A 27,792-nucleotide genomic window follows, 5' to 3' on the forward strand; every position below is an offset into this window, starting at 1 on the left:
TTGTAGAGAATGTCACGATCTTTCGAAAGATATCAACAATAAGGGGCTGGCCCCTATAATAAAGGACCAAAAGGGGCCAAAAGTTTTTCCTTTATATCTCAAAAAGTATTGAGAATTTGTAACGTCAAAGAAGCAAAGTTGTTCAAAATGTCAAGCGTTATCTAATGGTGTCATCAAAATACGTCCGGCGACGTCACTTCCGGTCAAACCGGAAGTAGTCAAAAATTGCATATTTTTGCTGTTCTTGACAGGTTTATTGGCAACATATGTCACTGGAAGCTTAAATCTTAACTTTCCGTCCGTCGACGTCACTTCCGGTCAAACCGGAAGTAGCCAAAAATAGCTTATTTTGAAGGCTTTAATGCAAAATTTAAATTATAAAGTCACTAGAGACTACTTAGCTCATTGCTTTCTTTTGTTCACATCACTTCCGGCACTTCTGGTCAAAACCGGACGGAAGACCTACTCGTTGCTTTGCAACGAGCTCGGCTCTAGTTGATAATATTTTTGTAAGCAATGGTATGTCCAGGCGGCGCAACCTCGAACACGACTTTTTTGCGATTTGCAGTCAAGGTGTGAAAAAACAATAAAGTCAAAAAATGACGTTGATCGTGTGTTGTAGATATTGAACTCCCAAAAAGCAAAATATGCCGGCATAATCAAGCGAAGATCTCTCCCAATGTATTAATCCATTTGGAATATTATTTTCGAGCGGACGTTTAAAAAACAATGACGTTCTCGGACGTCATGAAAATAAACGACGACAGCGCCGGGTGATCATATAATGTCGTTTTCATTTTATAATTATTTGGCAAATAATGAACATATCAGGCTAAAATTTTCAACATTTCTTTATTTTTTGTTGTTTTATGTTCTTTATAAATTTTGAAAGCACAGCTAGATTACATAGTACTAATTTTATAGTCTCAATCCATGAACTTTTTGATAACCCCTCGTAAATCAATCTGTTGTATTTAAAAATTTTCCCAAATTAGGTAACTCTTTTACATTTTGACTGCTCAGTTAAACTTACAACTTTAAACACTTGGTTTGATATAATAATATATACTTCTTAATGTACATACTTCTCAGATTTTCATAAAATGGACATGCATTTTGATATGATATGAAATTAATATTCAATATCATTAGAGGAGCAGAGTGTACAAATAAATTCTATGAGATCTAAGTGTATTATCATATCTGTAAGTAGACCAGTTTCATTTTTTAATTGGTGGTTTGATAATCTAATCTTAGTGCGCATTCTCTTACATCTATCAATAGGTTTTGTTAAGTATCTTTGTAATACAAAATCATTTACAACGTACTGGTGTAATTGTCCTTTAGAAGAAGAAGTTACAAATGAAAAAAATATTTTGTCTATAAATATCAACCATATTTTGCTCAATTATTTTATTTGTACAATTATCAACAATGCTGGAGTCCCATAAATAGCTACTACATTTTATTACTTCCTGTATATACTACATATCGTTGCATCTGAAAAAAAAATTAACACCATTTTCAAAGCAGCTGTCTATAATGTCGAAACATAGACTTCAATGGTACCGATTGTGTACTGTCTTGAAAGGTTCTTGATTTTAGCTAGTTTTATTTATTTTAAATTTCCTTAAATTTTCTTGTAGATTCTAAATATTCACATCCTATTTCCACCGAGTCTCGGATATGCTGCTGTACAGTACTTTGAAGTTTCTCCTTTAGTACTGAGGCCCGTGGAACAGTTACACGGGGAGAGGGAATTTTAAATTAGGGGATTTTCTTGGCACATTATTTTGGGGCATTTGGCCCTTTGCTCGATTCTTTTTTTCAAATTTATTTATTCATTTATTTTATTTTATTAATTTATTAATTAATTAATTTATTTATTTATTTTTATTTATTTATTTATTTATTATAACAAAGATATGACTGTGTTCTTTTCCGTTGATTTCTTTCTTGTCTTTTTTTCTTTTCTCAATTTGGCTTACTTCAAGAACTATTGTTTGTATTACTTAATGCGTATCTTGTAGTCTTCAAAATGCTTCGTACAATATTTAATATTTAAACTATTTCTGTTTTATTTTTTATTCATTTTCATATTTTATATAATTTTGTCCTTTATTTATTGATTGCTTTATAATATTGGCCTGCTAGCTTTGATATAGTCATATTTAACAGAAGAAAAGAAACCAAATACGTACTGTATATCTAACCCGGCTCTCACTTTTCACTCGTTTTATAATACACTAGATTGATCACGGCCCACTGGGTTCTAGAAATACCCTAATTTTGTACCGGAAGTGTAAAAGATAACCTTTCGCGTTCGCTTGAATTCGGGAAAATCCCTGTGGTTCTGATGAAGAATAAATCAGGGACCGGGGACTAAATTGGAGCTTTACAGGATAAAACTGTTTACTGTTTGGAGGTATCTGTAAAGGGTATAACACGTACAAACGTCACCTTCTCGCCGGGGTTCATTCCAAAATATTCTCTCTTTGTTTATAAATCCAGTCTAAAGTAATATTATAATTACAGAAATTCCGGAATGGTTTTTTTTTTAAAGTCAGATACTTGAAAGAAATTCAATCAGTTAACTTTTCTATTTTCATATTGAATATATATTAGTTAACATGTTTAAGTAGCATGGTTGTTTTAAATGTTTTTGGCGAAATTTAAAAAGCATTGCACAATGCATATTTCTCAGTCGGTGAATCCGTAATTTGACTTAAATACGATTTTGAGCAACTCTTATTACTCTGTTTTTTAAATAAGATATAACTTTCAGTTTGTTTATTTGTTGTTAAATATTCATGAAATGTAAAGTGCATGGTAATATTTATTGTCTGGGGGTCATGGGTCAACCCACACAGCTGTGTGATTGTCATGTGACCTTACATAACCATATAGAAAATTACTGTCACCAAAATATTACAAAATAAGTTAAGCAGGAGGGAGTGTGATTACTGAGCAGTTATAGTTCACTGAGAGGTTATTTACTAGAATGATCTGAGTTCCTGCATGTATTACATAATATCTTCTCAATTAAAGTTTTCCAGAATGAGACCCCCTTAATTTTTCATTAATAAATGGAAGAAAATTCATTGGAGTCTTACGTAACGGGAGAGAACACACAAAGTGAGACAGATACAGACAGAATGACAGAGAGAGTCCGGGGGGAAAAGTTAGCCATGGATCAGATGATGTGGGATGATGATGAAGAAGAAGATGAGAATGAAGATGAAGAAGATGAAGACATCGATGACAACGAAGATGAAGGTTAGTGTTGAAATGATGATACATTGTAGTAATAAGAGTTGGATGCTATTTAACAGTAATAGGAAATCAACAACAAAACAAAATCACAGGTAAAATGTTGTCTACAAAAATTATGTATGCTGTAGATTACTAATTTTTCGCAAGTACTTTTCATCCCGAACTGGCTCTTATTAAACGTCAAATCGCAAGAATAATAAATTGTGAATGGACGGTTGATCAACGGATTTAAAATTTACATAGATTTCAGCAGTGCACCATAAAAATAAAAGTGAGTAATAATTTTTTGAGTGATGCTTCTCGTGAAATTACGCGGAAATTAATTCCTCGCCTATAATTAGGAATCTACAGTGATCATGGCAGGTGTGGTATGCATATTTAAAAACTGCTTCACAATTTCAACAAGATCAATGTTGTTAAAAGTGATCATAGTGATGCCAAAGTTAAAGCTACACAGAATTATGAATATCACTGAATATAGGAATAACACTGGGGAGTAATCAGTGTTACAATGAATTCTTAATTGAAATCTGTATTAGTTAATTTTAAAATGATGAAGATATTAATAATAATATTAATTTGATTTAATTAGCTGGGCTTTATTAATTATTTACACAGTAAACTTTAAAATGATTCCGTTGTTTAGATGAGGAAGACTCGGCCAGCAGTGAACAGAGCGATGAGGAGGAAGAGGAGATAGAAGAGGAAGAGGACAAAAGTAAGTCTCCTCTCACACAATGACAAGCAGGACAACTAAGCTGTTGACATTTTACTGTTAACATCCGAAATTTAATGTAAATCACAGCCTTTTGTCCACTAACTTACGTTCAATTCTAATACATGAGTGAAAATATGCAAATTTTTAATTAGGCTCAATATAGGATGAAGAAGATTGCACTTATTTTTCAAATTATACTCGTTTACATTATTTTGAGTGGTTTATACAGGTCATTATAACCAGATAACATAGGAATCCTTTGTTGTGTTTTCTCTCAGGTCCATGTCCTGCAGAGGCAGATGAAAGGTCAGAGGTCAAGGAGGAAATAGAGGAAACAAAGGAAGAGGAGACAAGGACTGAACTCTCCGACCAGAAACAGACAGATGTAACGAAAGCAGAACCGGCAACCAAAAAACGCAAACGAAAGCGAGCCACTGGGGAAAAGGGCAAGAGGAAAAAATCCAAGAAAATGAAGCCCAGCACATTACGGAGAAATATTAGGTGTGTAGCCATGGTAGCATAAAATTAAATTAGAGTTTGGTTCTTGTTTAGATAGTCTGGTCACATTATAATTCTCTTTTTTGTAACCCCCTCCCCCCTCCCTAACTGCAATGAAGCTGTGTGATATACTGTAAACCAACTTTTATTCGCGACGACTTTATTTCGCGATTTACCGGGGATAAACTAGTTCGCGACGATTAATTTTCGCGATCAAGCCTTTTTTGGATCTGTTGTTAATAGGCAAATTTTATAGACTGTAAGGACCGCTTCGCGGCAAGAAATATTCGCGATGACAGGGCTCTCGCAAACATCGCGAAAATTTTCTCGCACACAAATAAAAGTTGGTTTACAGTATTGGAGTGGACATATTATATCTGTCACTAAACTTAATTCAATGTTATTATTCCTACCAATAACACAGGACTGGGCTTTTATTATTAGCAATTGTATAAATTATCTAATCGATCATAGAACATATAATTTATCCTGCCTAAAGTTCTAAAATGAATTGTTTTATTAAGAAATTCAAATTACGGCTCTATCATAATTATGTTTAAGTTCAGCATTATGCTTAAGTTATTTTGTGGTTTCATCCTGGGTTTCAACATGTTCAAGCAACTTGTGTAAACTTTGATATCTGTTAACATGATAAATGACAGTATTATTGGGAGAAACAGATTTCCTCAGCATTAATAAATGTCTTACTAATGTAACCATGGTTACAGGGACATCCTTAAAGAGAATGACCTTGACAAGGAGACCTTGGACGCCCAGCAGGAAGAAGCCATGCGTCGTCAGAGGATTCTAGAGGTACAGAAAGCCCTGGAGGAGCAACGAAAGAAAGAGATGGAAGAAAACGACTCACAACTCAAGTCCCTGCTTCAGAGTAAGTGTTTAGAAGGTTTAGGAAAGAAAGAGATGGAATGTCTGCGGGCAGTAAAACACGTAGAGCTGCTTCCAGTACTCAGGGAAATTTGTATCCTGTGATCTGCCAGATTCGGCATATTCTATATAGTGTATTCAGTAAACATGGTTTTCTCTAGTAGATGTTATTTATCTGTGTTGTATTTCAGTGGATGGTGTTATTTATCTGTATTATACTGTAAACCAACTTTTATTCGCGTGCGAGAAATTTTCGCGAAGTTCGCGAGAGCCTCGTCATCGCGAATATTTCTCGCCACGAACCGGTCATTTAAGTGTATGTGTCTATTAAAATAAAACCAAAAAGGTATGATCGCGAAAATAAATCGTCGCGAACCAATTTATGCCTAGTAAATCGCGAAATAAAGTCGTCGCGAATAATAGTTGGTTTACAGTATTTCAGTGGATGATGAAGATAAGAGCAGTGATGTTATTTATCTGTATTATATTTCAGTGGATGGTGAAGATAAGAGCAGTGATGTTATTTATCTGTATTATATTTCAGTGGATGGTGAAGATAAGAGCAGTGATGTTATTTATCTGTATTATATTTCAGTGGATGATGTTATTTATCTGTATTATATTTCAGTGGATGGTGAAGATAAGAGCAGTGATGTTATTTATCTGTATTATATTTTAGTGGATGATGAAGATAAGAGCAGTGATGTTATTTATCTGTGTTGTATTTCAGTGGATGATGTTATTTATCTGTGTTGTATTTCAGTGGATGATGAAGATAAGAGCAGTGATGTTATTTATCTGTGTTGTATTTCAGTGGATGATGTTATTTATCTGTATTATATTTTAGTGGATGATGAAGATAAGAGCAGTGATGTTATTTATCTGTGTTGTATTTCAGTGGATGATGTTATTTATCTGTATTATATTTTAGTGGATGATGAAGATAAGAGCAGTGATGTTATTTATCTGTGTTGTATTTCAGTGGATGATGTTATTTATCTGTATTATATTTCAGTGGATGATGAAGATAAGAGCAGTGATGTTATTTATCTGTATTATATTTCAGTGGATGATGAAGATAAGAGCAGTGATGTTATTTATCTAGACAGCAGTGATGAGGGGCGATCAAGAAGGAAATCCAAAGGTATCAATTTACTGCTATTTTTTCTGTTTTTCGTCCACATCATATAAATCTTATGTATAGCATTTAAGTAAAATTTAGTAGGATTTTGTTAATCTGAAGTTTTCTGGAGAGGGCTACAATTCCATAGCATCTCCATGATGGTACATATATTTTTTCAAAGTACATGTGATAGCAAGCAAAATAAATTGTTTTTACATTCAGCTTACTTCTAATAAGATGAAATTTTTATTCACTCTCAATAACCCGATAACATAGCCCTCTAAATGCAAAACCAGGTAAAATAAGTCTGGGTGTTTACAAACCAGGTAAAATAAGTCTGGGTGTTTACAAACCAGGTAAAATAAGTCTGGGTGTTTACAAACCAGGTAAAATAAGTCTGGGTGTTTACAAACCAGGTAAAATAAGTCTGGGTGTTTACAAACCAGGTAAAATAAGTCTGGGTGTTTACAAACCAGGTAAAATAAGTCTGGGTGTTTACAAACCAGGTAAAATAAGTCTGGGTGTTTACAAACCAGGTAAAATAAATCTGGGTGTTTACAAACCAGGTAAAATAAGTCTGGGTGTTTACCAGTTGTTCTCCCAGCAACCAGGACAGTTCTCACGCAAAAAACCAAACAGACAGTGATATCCTTGAAATGAGAATTGAATAAATGCTTTACTAACTTATATCTTTTGTGTGTTATACAGACAGTGACGTGATAGAACTGATGCTTTACATTTATTTATTTAATACAGACAGTGAGGTGATGTGACTGATGCTTTACATTAATTTATTTAATACAGACAGTGACGTGATAGAACTGAGTAGTGATGAGGAGGATATTCTGATGACGAAGGACGAGGACAACGAGGTCGACCCCGAGGATCCGAACAACGCCGGCAGTCACATCAACGACGCCCTCAATGTCCACGACGACTTCGGCCGAGTGTTGGTCAACATCGGGCATCCGTCCGACGAACCAGACATATTCCTGGCTCCCCAGATAGCTAGATACATCAAAAAACACCAGGTTAGATAATGTCACAGATAGCTAGATACATCAAACAACACCAGGTTAGATAATTTCTTGATAATTCTGATACTGTTTACATTGTACAGGGCAATTTATTTATTGTACGCATATAGTTTGATGATCCAGACATTTTATCTTTCAGAGGTATACATATTCAATAGTTTTATAATTTCTGGAAAAAATCGTTGGAAATGAAATAGTGTTTTTGTTGAGATTTTTAAACACTGTTTCTACCCCTATGATTGTAGATTGGTGGTGTTCGGTTCCTGTATAACTATCTTTTTTATTGAGATTTTTTTAACACTGTTTTTACCCCTTTGATTGTAGATTGGCGGTGTTCGGTTTCTGTACGACAATCTTATTGAGTCTCTGAGTCGGTTTAGGAACAGTCCTGGTTTCGGTTGCATTCTGGCTCACAGTATGGGTCTGGGTAAGACGATCCAGATGATATCCTTTGTGGACGTGTTCCTGAGATGTGCTAAAGCCCGCACGGTTCTCCTGATTGTCCCCATTAACACGCTACAGAACTGGATGGCCGAGTTCAACATGTGGTGTCCCTCCCAAGATATGGTGGGAGATCTAGGAACTGATCACGTGATCCCCAGACCGTTCAACGTGTACCTCCTCAACGATAACTTCAAATCCACAGGGGCCAGGGCAAAGGTCATAGGTAGGTCAAAAGGTCATAGGTAGGTCAAACGATAATGTCTGCCCATTAAACCAGTATCATGATTACTTAATAATGACATGAAAGTAAAGAGCATGGTAACTTTTAGTCGCTTACAAACAACAAACCTCTGTACATGAATGAAAATACGTTTTGATTTCACATGCAATAAATATTAGAAGAACCCAAATTTTGATTGACATATTTGTTTTATTTTTCTAATTATAAGGGGAGTGGTACACAAAAGGCGGAGTTTTATTGATGGGGTACGAGATGTACAGATTACTTTCTAGTCGTAAAGGTCACATGGCAGACGTCAGGGTCAAAAAACCAAAGAAGACCTCGGCATCTCCGGTCGTAATCGATGTGGATGAAGAGGATAAAAATAAGGAACTCTTAGTGGGTAAGTCCACCTTAAGTTAACTATAAATTTAATTAAGGAGCTCGTAGTGGAAAAGGCCACTTTAATTTAAAAATTCAGATACAAGGAAATTCTTCACAGACAAGAACATTTTTTTTCTTTATTCAAAGGTGTCCATGAAGCCCTGATCAACCCAGGCCCTGACCTTGTTGTGTGTGATGAAGGTCACAGAATTAAAAATAGCCAAGCTGGAATCTCACAGTCCCTCAAAAACATCAAAACAAGGTAACCCTCATAAAACTGGTACATAGTTAGGGTTAGGCTATATAATTTTAATTCTCTGGTTCTCGGGCCAATTTTCTCCAAAACAGATGTGGGAGGGAGGCATTTTATTTATCATTTTATTGGCAATAAAGTACATGTAGATGTAAAAGATAAAGTAGTAGTAAATTTCGAATTTTCTTTAAAATAAAGATAAAAATTCATAGATATACCTTCCATGTCTGATCATGGGTTTGCATTATCCATTGCTTATCAATGTGTGAACATCGTAGGGAATGTCTTTGTATTTTAAATGACGTAGCCGAATCTCTTTGCAAATGGCTACCGGAAGCGATATTCGAGTACTTAACTACGAAAAAGTGAGGACTGAACTTTTTTCCCCAGATTAGTCTCCGCAATACCAACTTTTCATTTTATTAAATTTTAAAACTCAATGAAATTAGAAATGCGGCTACCTCAAAACAGATGAGCTCAAGCCAGAGAACCATAATTTCAATTTTATGTAGCCTTAAAATGAATTGCTCTAGAACATGTGTTGTCTTAACTGGATATCCCTGTAGAACAATCTAATTCAATATAGCTGTAATTTCATACTTGCCAACCTCCAGCATGTAAAAATCTGGTCATGACCAGATTTGGAATGTAAAAAATCTGGTCATAACGCATAACGACATTCACGACATATTTACCATGATTAAAGTTTACACATATGTATACATAAAAAGTATTTGTGTATTGAGAATTCTTTTATTAAAAAATAAAGCTTTAATTTGCAATGACAAAAAAATCATATATATTTGATTAATAAATTTACATGTTAAAAAAGAGAATTGAAGGTTTCATATTTCAGTATTGACCTGAAGTAAGTGTAATTTAAAAAAAAAAAAAGCCTTTGCAGTTTTTGCTAAATTTGAAAGTATAACAAGTTAGCAATTTCAGTTTTGAAGTTATTTTTCCTCTCTCTTAATTAATTAACTATTGCAATATGTATTAATTGTGAAATTAGGCCTACACTATCTTCGATCACTTTGTTTTATCTAGAATGAATTTCTTTCTCCAAGGTTGTACATAAATATTGCCTCTCTTTTTCTTGGTTCAATCAGAGACATGTGTTTGGTTCAATTTGTTCCTGCTGGCCCTGAAAACGATCTACTCTACTTCTATCTGAAGCCATTTTAATTGACTTCAAACACTGATTTGTCAAAACAACACCCAGTTAATTGTTTACACCTGCACTGATAATTAATCCATCGGCATTGTTTACGTAGATCTAAGCTTGGGTTGTAACTGGAAGTTAAAAGTGCAACCTAATTTACGAGCCACATCCGGAAATCGGGAGATTTTCGGGTTGTTCGGCAAAAATCGGGTGAAAAGCATGACCCGCCGGGTCATAAAAAATAATCGGGTTATGGGTTGAAAAATCGGGTGTGACCCGACGAAATCGGGTGAGTTGGCAACTATGTGTAATTTAACATACATGTACTTTAAACAGAATTATATTATGTTGTAGACGACGCGTCGTATTAACTGGGTACCCCCTACAGAACAATCTGATGGAGTACTGGTGTATGGTAGATTTTGTCCGTCCCAATTACCTCGGCACCAAAACAGAATTCAGCAACATGTTTGAGCGACCAATCACAAACGGGCAGTGTCAGGACAGTACGCCAGCAGATGTCAAACTGATGAGATATCGAGCTCATGTGCTACACAGCTTACTGGAGGGATTCATACAAAGGTAGATATTAAACTGATGAGATATCAAGCTCATGTACTACACAGCTTACTGGAGGGGTTCATACAAAGGTACATGTAATCTATATTACTGATGAGTTATCAAGCTCATGTGCTACGCAGCTTACTGGAGGGGTTCATACAAAAGTAGATAAGAGCTAATCAGATATCACATTTGTACTCTCTAAAGCTCACTAAAAAGATTTTTATAGCAAGACATACCTTCTTGTATTATGTAATATTTACAGTAAATACACAATATCATGTACTTCCGTTGAATGAATTGTTATGTTATCAATAGAATGGTATCAAATCTGTTTAGTTTAAATTACTTTGGACTCACAGCTGCATTATCCCTGATTGTGACCTTATTTCATTTCTCTGTTTATTTACAGGCGAGGCCACACTGTGTTACAAGAAGCCCTGCCACCAAAACAGGAATTGATCCTCTTAGTTCGCATGTCCCCAATCCAGCGAACTCTATACAGGGAGTTCATGGACTCACTTCAGGTTCAGAATCTCGGGTCCTGGGCCAACACCAACCCGCTCAAGGCCTTTGCTGTCTGTTGTAAGGTAAGCACCAACCCACTCAAGGCCTTTGCTTTCTGTTGCAAGGTAAGCACCAACCCGCTCAAGGCCTTTGCTTTCTGTTGCAAGGTAAGCACCAACCCGCTCAAGGCCTTCGCTGTCTGTTGTAAGGTAAGCACCAACCCGCTCAAGGCCTTCGCTGTCTGTTGTAAGGTAAGAACCCACTCAAGGCCTTCGCTGTCTGTTGTAAGGTAAGAACCCATTCAACAGTCAGGGGCATAACTTAAACAAGTTATTTTCAAAAATAACTCAAATGAGTTATTTTTTTGTCTCAATGAGTTACTTCTCTTTGCTATGACCTACTTTTTCCTAACCTTAATAGCTCAAACACGTTATTTTTCCAAAATAGCTTCAATAAATAAATAACTTATTTAAGTTATTTTGTGTCATTCTTCCCTAACTTCACACCCTGTGCACCAAAGGATTTTGCTTGCACCAAGACGAAAATAAATGTTTGACTAAGTATAAACCTTGCTCAATGCAGAAAAAGTGTCCAAAGTCTTGGGAAAAGTGGGGAATTTTTTTTATTTAATGATTAAAATTGGACATATACACCATGTGGATAAAACGACAAAATAAGGAGTAAAATGCTGTTTATCTCCACCTCCTCACCAATTCTACATTAGAGTCGGTGAACTCCATCTAGTGTTACATAATGGAATCCCAAAATGCAATGCAAATTGGCAGGAAACACGAAATTTCCAAGAAATCAATGTCCAAGTAGCAGGGATTTATCTAGCTATTTTGTTTAACTACCGTTTTATATGAAAAGGGGAAAAATGAGAGCCGCAGGCTCGATCTGAGCGCCGGAGGCGCGACTATTCTAGGGGGGTCCGGGGGCATGCCCCCCCGGAAAATTTTTAAATAAATGGAGCAAAATCCTGCATTCTTAGAGCTTCTGAGGGTCATTTGTAGAACTTTACAAAGGTCACAAAAACTTCACTTTTGAGACAAAATATTAAATAACAAAAAAATATTTTAACCAGGTGAGTACTTTATTTAATTTTTTCTCTCAATATATTTCACAAATCAATTCTGTTTTTCATGTTTCACTACTAACATTGTATTTGTTGTTACTCCATTCTTCCGAATCATCGTGATTTAAGCTCCATCTTATTCATCTACACTTTTTTAAACTCTGCAATAGCATACGTATTTTTTGACATCATGGCCACCACATGGCACATGTTTACCGATCAATATCATATAGAAGCTTGAATAATCTACTCTCTCCTTTAAAAGCGTTTGAATGACTAGGATGGTGAATTAGGATATGCTGTTAAACTTCAATCGGACAAAAACGGAAAATCTCAGTACGATGTTTTAAATATTTTCTGTTTCATTGGAGATTATTCTATCTGAAAAAGGGGAATTTTTCACCTTTTTCTAGAGGGGAAAGGTACCGTTTACCGGTAGTAAAAACAGCCTTGATAAATCCCTGAGTAGGATATAAAAATAACTTATTTAAGTTATTTTTCAAAAAAAAAATGTGTGTGTGAAATAATGTAAAATAACTCATTTGAGTTATTTTTGAAAATAACTTGTTTGAGTTATGCCCCTGACTGTTCAAGGCCTTCGCTGTCTGTTGTAAGGTAAGCACCAACCCACTCAAGGCCTTCGCTGTCTGTTGTAAGGTAAGAACCCACTCAAGGCCTTCGCTGTCTGTTGTAAGGTAAGAACCCACTCAAGGCCTTCGCTGTCTGTTGTAAGGTAAGAACCCACTCAAGGCCTTCGCTGTCTGTTGTAAGGTAAGCACCAACCCACTCAAGGCCTTCACTGTCTGTTGTAAGGTAAGAACCCACTCAAGGCCTTTGCTGTCTCTTGTAAGGTAAGCACCAACCCACTCAAGGCCTTCGCTGTCTGTTGTTAGGTAAGCACCAACCCGCTCAAGGCCTTAACTGTCTGTTGTAAGGTAAGCACTCACTCAAGGCCTTCCATGTCTGTTGTAAGGTAAGAACCCACTCAAAGCCTTCGCTTTCTGTTGTAAGGTAAGCACCCGCACCAACCTGCTCAAGGCTTTCGCTGTCTGTTGTAAGGTAAGAACCCACTCAAGGCCTTTGCTGTCTGTTGTAAGGTAAGCACCAACCCACTCAAGGCCTTCGCTGTCTGTTGTAAGGTAAGCACCAACCCTCTCAAGGCCTTCGCTATCTGTTGTAAGGTCAGGGTGAACGAGATGATGAAAATGATGATTGATGAACTGAAAATTCTTACATTGACAAATAAATCGAATTGATTAAAATTGATAACATAGATAAAAATGAACAATGCCTGTCTGCATAATCAGTGTTTTTATATTTTGTCTATTTATAGATTTGAAATCACCCTTATTTTATATTTATCTATTTTATATAGAATCACCTGTATTTTATATTTTGTCTATTTATAGATTTTAAATCATCCTTATTTTATATTTTGTCTATTCATAGATATGGAATCACCCAGACATTTTATACAACTTAATCCAGAAGAAGAATAGCATCACTGATGACAACGACCTTGACATTGAGACAGAAACTGGAACAGGGGGGAAGAAGAAGAAATGTGTCAAGAAGAAACCCCCCAAGAGCCCCCAGCCTGTGGACCAGTATTACCCTCCTTATGAACGGGGACAGGAGATCAGCTATGATTGGGTAATATTTATATTCTATATATAACCAGTATTACCCTCCTTATGAACGGGGACAGGAGATGAGCTATGACTGGGTAATATTTATATTTTATATATATAACCAGTATTACCCTCCTTATGAATGGGGGCAGGAGATCAGCTATGACTGGGTAATATTTATATTCTATATATATAACGGGTATTACCCTCCTTATGAACGGGGCCAGGAGATCAGCTATGACTGGGTAATATTTATATTCTATATATATAACAGGTATTACCCTCCTTATGAACGGGGGCAGGAGATCAGCTATGACTGGGTAATATTTATATTCTATATATATAACGGGTATTACCCTCCTTATTAAAGGGGGCAGGAGATCAGCTATGACTGGGTAATATTTATATTCTATATATATAACGGGTATTACCCTCCTTATGAACGGGGGCAGGAGATCAGCTATGACTGGGTAATATTTATATTCCATATATATAACGGGTATTACCCTCCTTATGAACGGGGGCAGGAGATCAGCTATGACTGGGTAATATTTATATTCCATATATATAACCAGTATTACCCTCCTTATGAAAGGGGGCAGGAGATCAGCTATGATTGGGTAATATTTATATTCTATATATATAACGGGTATTACCCTCCTTATGAAAGGGGGCAGGAGATCAGCTATGATTGGGTAATATTTATATTCTATATATATAACGGGTATTACCCTCCTTATGAACGGGGGCAGGAGATCAGCTATGACTGGGTAATATTTATATTCTAAATATATAACGGGTATTACCCTCCTTATGAAAGGGGGCAGGAGATCAGCTATGATTGGGTAATATTTATATTCTATATATAACCAGTATTACCCTCCTTATGAAAGGGGGCAGGAGATCAGCTATGACTGGGTAATATTTATATTCTATATATAAACACTATTACCCTCCTTATGAACGGGGGCAGGAGATCAGCTATGATTGGGTAATATTTATATTCTATATATATAACGGGTATTACCCTCCTTATGAAAGGGGGCAGGAGATCAGCTATGATTGGGTAATATTTATATTCTATATATATAACGGGTATTACCCTCCTTATGAAAGGGGGCAGGAGATCAGCTATGAATGGGTAATATTTATATTCTATATATATAACCAGTATTACCCTCCTTATGAACGGGGGCAGGAGATCAGCTATGACTGGGTAATATTTATATTCCATATATAAACACTATTACCCTCCTTATGAACGGGGGCAGGAGATCAGCTATGACTGGGTAATATTTATATTCCATATATATAAACACTATTACCCTCCTTATGAAAGGGGACAGGAGATCAGCTATGACTGGGTAATATTTATATTCTATATATAAACACTATTACCCTCCTTATGAACGGGGGCAGGAGATCAGCTATGACTGGGTAATACTTCTGTTTTATAACCAGTATTAGAGTAGGACAGGAGATCAGCTATGACTGGGTAATACTTCTGTTTTATAACCAGTATTGGAGTACCTTTCCCATGAAAGGGGACAGGAAGAATTATCCTCCCCATGAAAGGGGCCAGGAAATCAGCTATGATTGGGTAATATTTATATTCTATAACCAGTATTACCCTCCCTGTGAATGGGGGTAAGAAATCAGATGTTACAAGTTTGAGCACAATGTAAAAAATACGTATTTAAAAGTCTTGTCTGATATTTTTGGTCAAGGAATAGCAACCACCTTTTAATTTAAATCATAAAATAAAATTAAACTCACATGTTTGAGTTAATAACTCACAACTTTGAGCACTGATATTTGGTGAATAAAGATCAGTTTGCCATGGGTAAAAATAAACATTTATATGAATAATTATATCCTGTACATACTGTCACAGAAGTATCAGTCCTGATGTGTCTTAGGCTTGCTGAGTCAGTCACTTGTATCTTATTCTGGGCCTCATCCCTTTTAATGTTAGAAATATCAACAAAATACTTGGAAAACATTAAATTAAAGAACAAAATGCATTTAGAAAAAATTGACAGCAGCACCATTTTCAGAGACTTTAGATAGTTTAAAGCTACTTAATTATGTTGGCCTAATTTATGAATTTGACCCCTTTCTTCCTTTTTAGCTCACCTGAGCCGAAGGCTCAAGTGAGCTTTTCTGATCACATTTTGTCCGGCGTCCGTCTGTCTGTCTGTCTAGCTGTCCGTCTGTCCATCTGTCTGTAAACTTTTCACATTTTCGACTTCTTCTCAAGAACCGCTGGGCTAATTTCAACCAATCTTGCCACAAAGTATCCTTGGGTGAAGGGGATTCAAGTTTATTCAAATGAAGGGCCACGCCCTTATTCAAGGGGAGATAATTGGGAATTAATGAAAATTTAGTGGTATATTTTAAAAATCTTCTTCTCAAGAACCACTGTGCCAGGAAAGATGAAACTTATGGGGAAACATCCTCAGGTAGTGTAGATTCAAGTTTGTTCAAATCATGACCCCCGGGGGTAGGGCGGGGCCAAAATGGCCGACCAAAGTTTTACATAGAAATATATAGGAAAATTCTTTAAAAATCTTCTTCTCAAGAATGACAAAGCCATCATTCATCATATTTATATGGGAGCATGCTCATGTAGTGTAGATTCAAGTTTGTTCAAATCATGACCCCCCCGGTAAGGGCGGGGCCAAAATGGCCGACCAAAGTTTTACATAGAAATATATAGGAAAATTCTTTAAAAATCTTCTTCTCAAGAATGACAAAGCCATAATTCATCATATTTATATGGAAGCATGCTCAGGTAGTGTAGATTCAAGTTTGTTCAAATCATGACCCCTGGGGTAGGGCGGGGCCAAAATGGCCGACCAAAGTTTTACATAGAAATATATAGGAAAATTCTTTAAAAATCTTCTTCTCAAGAATGACAAAGCCATCATTCATCATATTTATATGGGAGCATGCTCATGTAGTGTAGATTCAAGTTTGTTCAAATCATGACCCCCCCGGTAAGGGCGGGGCCAAAATGGCCGACCAAAGTTTTACATAGAAATATATAGGAAAATTCTTTAAAAATCTTCTTCTCAAGAATGACAAAGCCATAATTCATCATATTTATATGGAAGCATGCTCAGGTAGTGTAGATTCAAGTTTGTTCAAATCATGACCCCTGGGGGTAGGGCGGGGCCAAAATGGCCGACCAAAGTAAATTTACATAGAAATATATAGGAAAATTCTTTAAAAATCTTCTTCTCAAGAATGACAAAGCCATCATTCATCATATTTATCTGGAAACATGCTCAGGTAGTGTAGATTCAAGTTTGTTCAAATCATGACCCCCGCGGGTAGGGCGGGGCCAAAATGGCCGACCAATGTTTTACATAGAAATATATAGGAAAATTCTTTAAAAATCTTCTTCTCAAGAATGACAAAGCCATTATTCATCATATTTATATGGAAGCATGTTCAGGTAGTGTAGATTCAAGTTTGTTCAAATCATGACCCCCGGGGGTTGAGCGGGGCCAAAATGGCCGACCGAAGTTTTACATAGAAATATATAGGAAAATTCTTTAAAAATCTTCTTCTCAAGAATGACAAAGCCATAATTCTTCATATATATATGGAAGCATGCTCAGGTAGTGTAGATTCAATTTTGTTCAAATCATGACCCCCGGGGGTAGGGCGGGGCCAAAATGGCCGACCAAGGTTTTACATAGAGATGTATAGGAAAATTCTTTAAAAATCTTCTTCTCAAGAATGACAAAGCCATTATTCATCATATTTATATGGAAGCATGTTCAGGTAGTGTAGATTCAATTTTGTTCAAATCATGACCCCCGGGGGTAGGGCGGGGCCAAAATGGCTGACCAAAGTTTTACATAGAAATATATAGGAAAATTCTTTAAAAATCTTCTTCTCAATCATTTTCTAAAAAGTAGCAAATCCATGATTGGTCATGGGACTACTTTTGGATTTAAACTTTACAATAAAAAGCCATTTTACACTAGTCCTACCCTTGGTGCTCAGGTGAGCGATGTGGCCCATGGGCCTCTTGTAAGTATAATTATTATGATAACTTTCAGAAACAAAGCTGGCCCTTGTCTTACAGGCAGGTTGCCCTATGATTTTTTATGGGGATTGTTCATTTTTATATATCTTCACTTGTAGGTGAGTGACCTATTTAAAGACTATACAAGTGGACTGTTGGAGACTGGAGGAAAAATGGTCATCCTGTTCAAGATAATAGAGGAGGCGTTAGCCATAGGAGATAAAATCCTGGTGTTCAGGTGAGATACAGAGGCATTAGCCATAGGAGATAAAATCCTGGTGTTCAGGTGAGATACAGAGGCATTAGCCATAGGAGATAAAATCCTGGTGTTCAGGTGAGATACAGAGGCATTAGCCATAGGAGATAAAATCCTGGTGTTTAGGGAAGATACAGAGGCATTAGCCATAGGAGATAAAATCCTGGTGTTCAGGTGAGATACAGAGGCATTAGCCATAGGATATAAAATCCTGGTGTTCAGGTGAGATACAGAGGCATTAGCCATTGGAGATAAAATCTTGGTGTTTAGGTAAGGTACAGAGGCATTTGCCGTAGGAGATAAAATCCTGGTGTTCAGGTGACATACAGGTCAGATACTGGAAGTCTCAGTGCTTTTACTTTAAACTACTTTATTAGTTTTTCATTATATTAGTATTTACATGAATCATTTTTTCATTATTTACTACTGTCTTTAGTTTATTTTTTTTTCTTCATTAGGTATTTGTTCTAGGTATATATGTATTGCATGGATAGAAGTCAGTAATAAAATGTTAATGAATTATTGATACGTTGCAGCCAAAGTCTCTTCACCCTTGACCTTTTGGAGGAATTTCTGTCCAAGAGAAAAGTCCCACGGCCAGATATGGATGAGAACTGGTGCAAAAACCAGAGCTATTTCCGTGAGTTGTTGTGCATTTATACAATATATGTAAATATTTGTCTTAAAGATAGAGAATGAGCTAAATTATCAATTCCTCAAGCAAAAATAATGCCCGAGTTTCTGAGTTTTAAAGTTATTGACCAGACATGAATCCTATTTTCACCTGTGGCATAAAACTTGCTAAAGCAGGGCTTAATTGGCAATTTTTGGTAAAGGATTCTGTACCCATTCAAATGGGATTTTTAAATTGAAAAAGTAGATTCTTTGGAAATATCATCTTCCCAAGTCAAGAGTTTCTGATCCACTTCGCTCCACATAAATTCTTGACTGAATAGACCAAGTTTGAAAGGGTTTACTGTCACGCCATCTAGTGAGATTACATATATTGAACTCTACTGACCTCTGCTATTGGCCAATCAGAGTAAACGAATTCAACAGAGAATTCGAGATAATATTGGAAGTTGGTAATAAATTCGACTAAAAAGCTGAGACAGACCTTTAACTGGACTATTGAATGATAAAGTCATTATCCTTGGGATTAAAACTGGCTTGTTTTTCTGTTTACAATTTAGTTTAAATTGAATAAAACAATGATTTTGATTGGTTCTTGCAGACTTGCATGAGGCCAATCAGAGAATGCAATACAAGGCTTAGATCCAGCAAATTATAAATGGCAGTATATTCATCACTCCCATTAGAACTGATGCTGGAGTTGATTGTTGTCCTTTTTTTCAGGATTGGATGGCAGTACATCAGCCCAGGAGAGAGAGAAGCTGATAAATCAGTTCAACTCGGCGGATAACAATAAATCCTGGCTATTCCTCCTGTCTACCAGGTAATACACTTCATAATCAGTCAAAACAAATCAATAAGTAAACTTTATTGATGAAATCATTTATAACCAGTGATTAAATCGAGTCCACTGTTTGTCGGTCATTGTGATTCTTTCACATCTGTTCTATTTATAGAGCTGGGTCACTAGGGGTCAATCTGGTAGGAGCCAATCGTGTTGTAGTCCTTGACGCTTCCTGGAATCCATGTCATGACTGTCAGGCCATCTGTCGAGTTTTCCGCTTTGGACAAGTCAAGCCGAGCTATGTGTACCGACTAGTGACAGATAATAGCATGGAAAAAAAGATCTACGATCGTCAGGTCACCAAACAGGGAATGTCTAGTAAGTCACACAAAAAAGATCTACATATGTCTAGTAAATCGAGGGTAACACTGAATTAATTAAATATTAGTTAACCATACACGTAGTCCAAACAAGGAATTTCTTGTAAATAACACAATGATGATTAATCCAAGTATTAATTTACCACACCTGTGCTGCACTAAACAAGGAATGTCTAGATGTCACTGAAATAACTAAGTAGAATTATAAGTGATTTTATTTCAACACTTGTACATACTGTAGAGATGTTTTCAATTATTATGATTTTGATAACAAATTGTTAATTGCTGTAATGGTAGACCTGATTTTGTTTGACAGATCGTATGATTGTAGACCTGTTTTTGTTTATCAGTCTATCAGACTGAGTATTTTCAGTACTTTGATTGTTTGACAGATCGTGTGATTGATGAAATGCAGATACAGAATCACCTGACCAGGAGACAGGTGGACAACTTACTTCATTTTGAGGTCAGTGGCTCAGTAAGATGATTTAAGTGATTAGTACTACTGCCAGTAACAAAGTATTGAGTTGTCAGATGAGATTTTTATTGAGCTCCAGTGGTTTTTATTTACTCATCATAGGCCAAGAGATGGAAAGCATATCTAAGGCCATCATGAAAAAAATCGTTGATTCTCATCCCCATTCACCCTGATTTTTGACATCCACCTCACTTTTTCAAGTTTGCTTTTCTTTGTCTTGGGATCAGTATTCAGTTTCCCTTCAACTTTATTTTTAATTCCAGAAAATGTGGATAAGAATTAGATTTTTTTATGTCCTAATCACAAACTAGGCTCTGAGGCCAAAAAATGTAGACCAGCACAATTTTGATCTTGGTCTCACTTTTACTAAAGGAATATTTCAGAAAAGTGAAAATGAGATTAAGAGCAGGCGCATCTAAGTTTCTGTGGCCCCAGAACCAGGGAAGATTCTACATTGTGTTTTAATATTTGTAGGACAAGGAAGACGAGTATATAGACTTCAGCCAAGAAGATTACGAGGATCCAATTATGAACAAGATTCTGCTGACCGAAGGTCACTGGCTTACAAGGGTAAGATAATCAAGGTCATTAGCTGACCAGGGTAAGTTAATCAAGGTCACTAGCTGACCAGAGTAAGATAATCAAGGTCACTAGCTGACCAGGGTAAGTTAATCAAGGTCACTAGCTGACCAGGGTAAGATAATCAAGGTCACTAGCTGACCAGGGTAAGTTAATCAAGGTCACTAGCTGACCAGAGTAAGATAATCAAGGTCATTAGATGACCAGGGTAAGATAATCAAGGTCACTAGCTGACCAGGGTATGATAATCAAGGTCATTAGCTAACCTTAGTAAAGGTCACTTGTAATACATAGTAATAGGAGATATCATTGCAATTCTGCTAAAAGAATTACACTTCCTTAGAAACTCATTGTAGAATATTTCAGCGAAATACAAAATTAATATAAACTGTCACTTCATACATATTTTGTTCATTGTTTGATACAGTTTAAATATTTTTTTTTGTATTTTAGAAACCATTTGAACATGAGTCGCTATTAATTGATAAGAAGGAACTAAGACTGACGAAAAAAGAGAAGCGACTGGCCCAGCAGAGTTACGTGATGGAGAAACGTCTTAATGTCTCTTACTCCCGACCGTCCTACGCTGCCTTCTATCCCAAGGGACAGGAAGGCCCCTCCCGACAGATCAAGATTGTGTCTCCACCCTCACAGCCTATTTGGTCAGTATAAACCCACACTGAATCAATTTAATCTGTCACGCCTGTCTTTGTAAACCCACATTGAATCAATTTTATCTTTCATGCCTTTCATTTCAAGAATATCCATTTTTGACTGTAACTATACATATGTACATATTATCTTCTTTTAATTTAGAAGTACACAAGCCCGGCAGTGATTTTATCTTCAATTGATATTTCTTATTTTAGGCCATCCACTACTTATACCTCTCGACCAGTAGCCAGTGTCAAACCCATGGTAACGACCCCAGTCCCCATGCAACCAAAGGGGGTCGGACGAGGTGACAACCGAAACCTGCCAATCATCAGCAAAAACAAACCTGGTGTGTCTGTCCACAAAGTCCTGACCACTACAGGTAAAATTAGGTCATTATAGGTGGGGGACATTCCTGGGTCTTGGGGACCAATCTGATAAGAATTAAACCTCCCACCAGCTCCTTGTGTACACAACAATCAAAATAAAGGTGGTAGTAGAAGGTTTGATTTGGATCAGACTGCTAAGGGACAACACTGTACTGTAAACCAACTTTATTCGCATGCGAGAAGAGTTTTGGGACCTACTTTTAGTCTCAAATATTAATCGCCTTGGACCATGTATTTTGCTTGGTTTTTAGCTCACCTGAGCCGAAGGCTCAAGGAGCTTTTCTGATCACATTTTGTCTGTAGTCCGTCTGTTTAGCTGTCCGTCTGTCTGTAAACTTTTCACATTTTCGACTTCTTCTCAAGAACCGCTGGGCCAATTTCAACCAAATTTGCCACAAAGCATCCTTGGGTGAAGGGGATTCAAGTTTGTTCAAATGAAGGGCCACACCCTCATTCAAGGGGATATAATTGGGAATTAATAAAAATTTGGTGGCATGTTTTGAAAATCTTCTTCTCAAGAACCACTGTGCCAGGAAAGCTGAAACTTATATGGAAGCATCCTCAGGTAGTGTAGATTCAAGTTTGTTCAAATCATGACCCTGAGGGTAGGACGGGGCCACTGTGGACGACCAAAGTTTTACATCAAAATAAATGGAAAATTCTTTAAAAATCTTCTTCTCAAGAATAGTAAAGTCATAATTGATCATATTTATATGGAAGCATGCTCAGGTAGTGTAGATTCAAGTTTGTTGAAATCATGACCCCTAGGGGTAGGGGGGGGGGGGGGCAAAATGGCCAACCAAAGTTTTACATAGAACTATATAGGAAAATTCTTTAAAAATCTTCTTCTCAAGAAAAGCAAAGCTATAATTGATCATATTTATATGGAAGCATCTTCTGGTAGTGTAGATTCAAGTTTGTTCAAATCATGACCCTGGTGGTAGGGCGGGGCAAAATGGCCAACCAAATTTTTTGCATAGAAATATATAGGAAAATTTTTTAAAATTTCTTCTCAAGAATAGCAAATCCATGATTGGTCATGGGACTATTTTTGGATTTAAACTTTTCAATAATAAACCAATTTCTACGTTTTCCTAGCCACAGTGCTCAGGTGAGCGATGTGGCCCATGGGCCTCTTGTTGTAGAAAATGTTTCCTTATTCATGAAAATTAATATTTGTGGATTGGTTTCAAACTGATGAATCGCAAATAAAAGATGGTGAATAATAGTTGGTTTACAATATTCCATTACAGATATTATATTCCACTACATTTAAAGTAAAACTTGCTTATGGCACACACTTATAATGAATTGACATTAAGAGTGAAGTGATTTTCTTTCCTGCGACTTGAAATATATTGAAAACTTATTGATGAATAAAACTATGTTAACTTTATAATGAAACAAAATCATCTCCCACCCCTCTGGCAATTTGTTTAAAGCCTCTTTTATACTGTATTATATTCTTCTTATTTTAAAAATATTAATATGTCATGTTCCTCTTCCTTTACAGATATTACTGTAAATCACTTTTTATTCGCAAGAACTTTATTTTCGCGTAATTATGCGAGACAGTGTGCTCGCGAAAATTTTATTCTCACGTATAATAGCATTCCTTAAGATTATATAGAACAATAACCACAATTCGTGAAAATTTTGTTTCGCTAATCAAGAGTCAATGACTATCTCGCGAAAATAAGGTGTCGCAAAAATATAGTGATCTACAGTATGTAACGTTCCTCTTCCTTTACAGATATTTTGTAACGTTCCTCTTCCTTTACAGATGTTATGTAACGTTCCTCTTCCTTTACAGATGTTAAGTAACGTTCCTATCCCTTTACAGATGTTATGTAACGTTCCTCTTCCTTTACAGATGTCAAGTAACGTTCCTCTTCCTTTACAGATGTTATGTAACGTTCCTCTTCCTTTACAGATATTTTGTAACGTTCCTCTTCCTTTACAGATGTTATGTAATGTTCCTCTTCCTTTACAGATGTTATGTAACGTTCCTCTTCCTTTACAGATGTTATGTAACGTTCCTCTTCCTTTACAGATGTTATGTAACGTTCCTATCCCTTTACAGATGTTATGTAACGTTCCTCTTCCTTTACAGATGTTATGTAATATTGCTCTTCCTTTACAGATGTTATGTAATGTTACTCTTCCTTTACAGATGTTATGTAACGTTCCTCTTCCTTTACAGATGTTATGTAACGTTCCTCTTCCTTTACAGATGTTATGTAACGTTCCTCTTCCTTTACAGATGTTATGTAACGTTCCTATCCCTTTACAGATGTTATGTAACGTTCCTCTTCCTTTACAGATGTTATGTAATATTGCTCTTCCTTTACAGATGTTATGTAACGTTCCTCTTCCTTTACAGATGTTATGTAACGTTCCTCTTCCTTTACAGATGTTATGTAATGTTACTCTTCCTTTACAGATGTTATGTAACGTTCCTCTTCCTTTACAGATATGTAATGGTCCACATCATTTACAGATATGTAACATTCCTCTTCTTTTACAGATGTTATGTGATGTTCCTCTTTGTTTACAGATATTATGTTACCTGGGACGGCCACCAGTACACAGTCTACAGCGGGGACCAACAGAATTCCAGCCGGACAACAGATTTTCATCATTAAGACTCCCAAAGGTGTCTACATACGAACAAACTCTGGAAAGATTTTCGCTGTCCGGGCAAAATTTCCATTGCCAGGGACAACCACTGCTGTTACCACGACAACGTCTGCTACCACGGCAACCAGTGGAAGCTCAGGTATGACCTCATAGATAGTCCACATAATATAGATTTGAAATTCTTTTAATTTATGTAGAACTATCATTTATCAAAATTTTGTTGAACTATCCAGATTTTATGTTTTGAAGCACATAGAATTTAGGCTCTAGTAAGGGATGAGTTGGTCATGGCCTAGGAAATATAGGATAATGGAGAAACTTTCAATGATACCTATTAACACAAACCTGTACTCTGTATTGATGACCTGTCAATGTTAAAACCATTATTTGTCTTTTTCAGTGTTAACAACAGCTGACCTTCTGGCCTCTTCTGAGGAATCTGCGGACTCCCCGAGTGAATCTCAGACCAATCCTGCCTCCTCTAAAGAGTCGGACACCACCGACCTCCTGGCCTCTCTGTACTCCACCCCCTCCCAGGACAAGCCCCCAATCTCACGCACAGACTCCAGTGCATCCCTCGCTTCACAGTTTGGCCGATCAGACTTGTTAGGAGAGATGAACTGTCAAAACTCTAACCAGTCCGACTTTAACAACACTGCAGGAACAGACAGGAGTACAGACAGTTCTGATAGTTCTCACGTCAGTAAGGAGGAGCCACGTTATCCAAAAATAGCTCCTAACAGGATCTCATCCCAGCCAAGGGGGAATCCCACGATGTCCTCTCAGATGGGTGATACTTCTAATATGTTACCACAAATGGGGAATAATCTTTGTATGCCATCTCAAATGGGTGGTAACTCGAATATGCCATCTCAAATGGGTGGTAACTCGAATATGCCATCTCAAATGGGTGGTAATTCGAATATGCCTTCTCAAATGGGTGGTAACTTGAATATGCCATCTCAAATGGGTGGTAACTCGAATGTGCCATCTCAAATGGGTAGTAAATCTAATATGTCATCTCAAATGGACACTAACTCTAATATGTCATCCCAAATTGGTGGTAATTCCAGTTCATCATCTACCATGGGAGTTAATCCTAATATGTCGCCCAGTTTCGGTGGCAATGCATCAATGTCCTCTCAGATGACTGGGAATTCTGCGCTGCCTCAGTACCGGCTTCCGATGGGAGGAGGGATGGGACCCCCTCACATGCCGTATCTGTTCCAGAACCAGCTGATGTATAACCAGGGTGGGGGGTACCCTCCGATGTCTGGGATGGGCTCCATGCCGTACTCAAGTCCTATGCCTAATGAGGAGCCCCCCACATCCTCTGTCCCCTCGTCCCTGCCCCCCACCAGCAGTCAGATGTCCATGCCCTCTATGACTGGGATGCCTTCCATGCCTATGATGGGGTTTCCCTTTGCCCCGTACCCCTTCCCTATGCCACAACCTTATTTAATGCCAGGAATGGACCCTTCGTACATGCCTGGTATCCCAATGCCAGGACAACAGCAATATAACATGCATCACGGCATGCACATGCCTGGGTCCAATACAATGATGCCCCCCGAGTATCCAGGCTCCAAAGATTACCACGGAAATCTAGGTCAGAACACGCCAGACTTTCAGTCTGGTCAAAATATGGAGATGAAGCACCAAGACAAGGTGGATATGTGAACATTAAGAAAACTAGTAAACTATCAATAGAACCTCAACATGTGAAATAAAAATTCATTGATGTGATTTATTTAGAGCCATCAAAGGACATGAACAATGGATGGATAAGAAGGCATTCTGTTGAGGACCAAATGTAGCATGCCATTGTACAGGATTTCAGCAAAGTCAATCTAAACTGATTTCTTGGATTCATTAATTATGGCAGGATACATTACATGGGCATCAAATGAATAAAATGTTATAGCTTACAAACAGTGCTGACACCTAGTGTAGAAGTGGCTCTACCCCATGTACAGACTTGTAATGTACTTTGTAGTCATGGTGACTGTTGCCATGGCAATAATGACAGCAGGCTCCCCTGGAGGCTGACAAATGCAATAGACAACAGTGAATGTAATTGTGAACTTAGATGTTGTGACGCATGATTTATCTACTGAAAAATATCTCATTATAGCATTAGTTACACACCGGCGCTTTGAACTAGAGTAAAAGACATATGTACATTATGCATGCTATAGAATCAAGTGATTTACAGTCAACTTGTACATAAATTTGATGACATACTCTTATTTAATTAATTTGCAATCCAAGTACATCAAGAAACATACTGAGATAGCGGTGTAGCAATGATCCCCCCATTCTTTAGACAGTATTAATACAGGCCATGTAACGTATCATTTTACGCCCAGAACATTTAATGTCCATCACTCCTCCAGCTGCTATGTGTTTCTACATTTATATTCTGATTTAAGAATCTACGTCCACCATGTTCTGTATAAAGCTGTACTTGTCAATGATGAACATGTCTCAATGCTATTGAGTTCTTACAGAATCATTTAGAGTTCAAAATGTCATGTATACTACAAACCCACATTTTGTATCTAGAGCAAAATGTTCAATTTCTGTACAGTATTATATAGAAGTATTTATTGACTATTTCAGCAGTCTCAGTTTTAATTACATTGAGTCGTTAAGTTAATTTTTAATATTGATTGTGCTGAGTACTTTTAACTACATCTAAATGAAATTCCTCTGAGAGGACCGGCCATGTTTGTTATAGAGTACATAAAGTCATCTTATTCTCATCATTTTTTTTATCCATTAAAATATTTTCAGATGTGTGTATTTGTTTTGAATTTTTCATTCAGGACTTGTAAAAATAGTCTGGTGATCGAACAAAAATCAGGATTCCTTTGGGCCAATGCAAAAAGACTCACAAAGTTCAAAATCATTCCCTTTTCACCACTACAGGCATATCCAATCATTGACAATCAAATGTCCTCAGACAATCTAATGACCCCACACAATCAAACAACCCTACACAATCAAATGACCCCAGACAGTTAAATGACCCTAGACAACTGATCCCCTAGACAATCAAACTGATCCCAGACCATCAGATTACCCCTAGACAATCAAACTGATCCCAGACCATCAAATTACCCCTAGACAAACTGACCCCAGACCATCAGATTACCCCTAGACAATCAAACTGATCCCAGACCATCA

The 27,792-nt window shown here is 36.9% G+C and overlaps 1 protein-coding gene across 4 annotated transcripts; it reads left to right on the plus strand.

Annotated features, from left to right (window-relative positions):
• The first annotated feature begins 2,301 nt into the window (after nucleotides 1-2,301).
• Nucleotides 2,302-27,404, plus strand: LOC134270122 (helicase ARIP4-like). Of its 4 annotated transcripts, none has more exons than XM_062752304.1 (25): nucleotides 2,303-2,438; nucleotides 3,049-3,276; nucleotides 3,920-3,991; nucleotides 4,270-4,492; nucleotides 5,218-5,378; nucleotides 6,054-6,092; nucleotides 6,480-6,518; nucleotides 7,302-7,528; nucleotides 7,859-8,201; nucleotides 8,428-8,601; nucleotides 8,730-8,844; nucleotides 10,352-10,579; nucleotides 10,971-11,148; nucleotides 13,590-13,747; nucleotides 14,046-14,091; nucleotides 17,930-18,048; nucleotides 18,603-18,706; nucleotides 19,423-19,522; nucleotides 19,656-19,861; nucleotides 20,256-20,329; nucleotides 20,816-20,911; nucleotides 21,374-21,582; nucleotides 21,790-21,956; nucleotides 24,521-24,742; nucleotides 25,004-27,404. In XM_062752304.1, exons 2-25 carry the CDS (start codon nucleotides 3,087-3,089, stop codon nucleotides 26,281-26,283), a joined length of 4,770 nt encoding a protein of 1,589 aa, XP_062608288.1. In that variant the 5' UTR covers nucleotides 2,303-2,438; nucleotides 3,049-3,086; the 3' UTR covers nucleotides 26,284-27,404. The 4 variants fall into 4 exon arrangements, with proteins under 4 accessions (XP_062608285.1, XP_062608288.1, XP_062608286.1 ...); XM_062752302.1 differs by lacking the exon at nucleotides 6,054-6,092 and adding an exon at nucleotides 6,306-6,344; XM_062752301.1 differs by lacking the exons at nucleotides 6,054-6,092; nucleotides 14,046-14,091 and adding an exon at nucleotides 6,306-6,344 and having other exon boundaries at nucleotides 2,302-2,438; nucleotides 13,590-13,793.
• Nucleotides 27,405-27,792: the final 388 nt, after the last annotated feature.

The sequence above is a fragment of the Saccostrea cucullata genome, unplaced genomic scaffold, assembly GCF_032062105.1.
Source record: "Saccostrea cucullata isolate Sc308-1 unplaced genomic scaffold, CSIRO_AGI_Scuc_v1 ctg4328, whole genome shotgun sequence".
In the NCBI taxonomy this organism is placed as follows: Eukaryota; Metazoa; Mollusca; class Bivalvia; order Ostreida; family Ostreidae; genus Saccostrea; species Saccostrea cuccullata.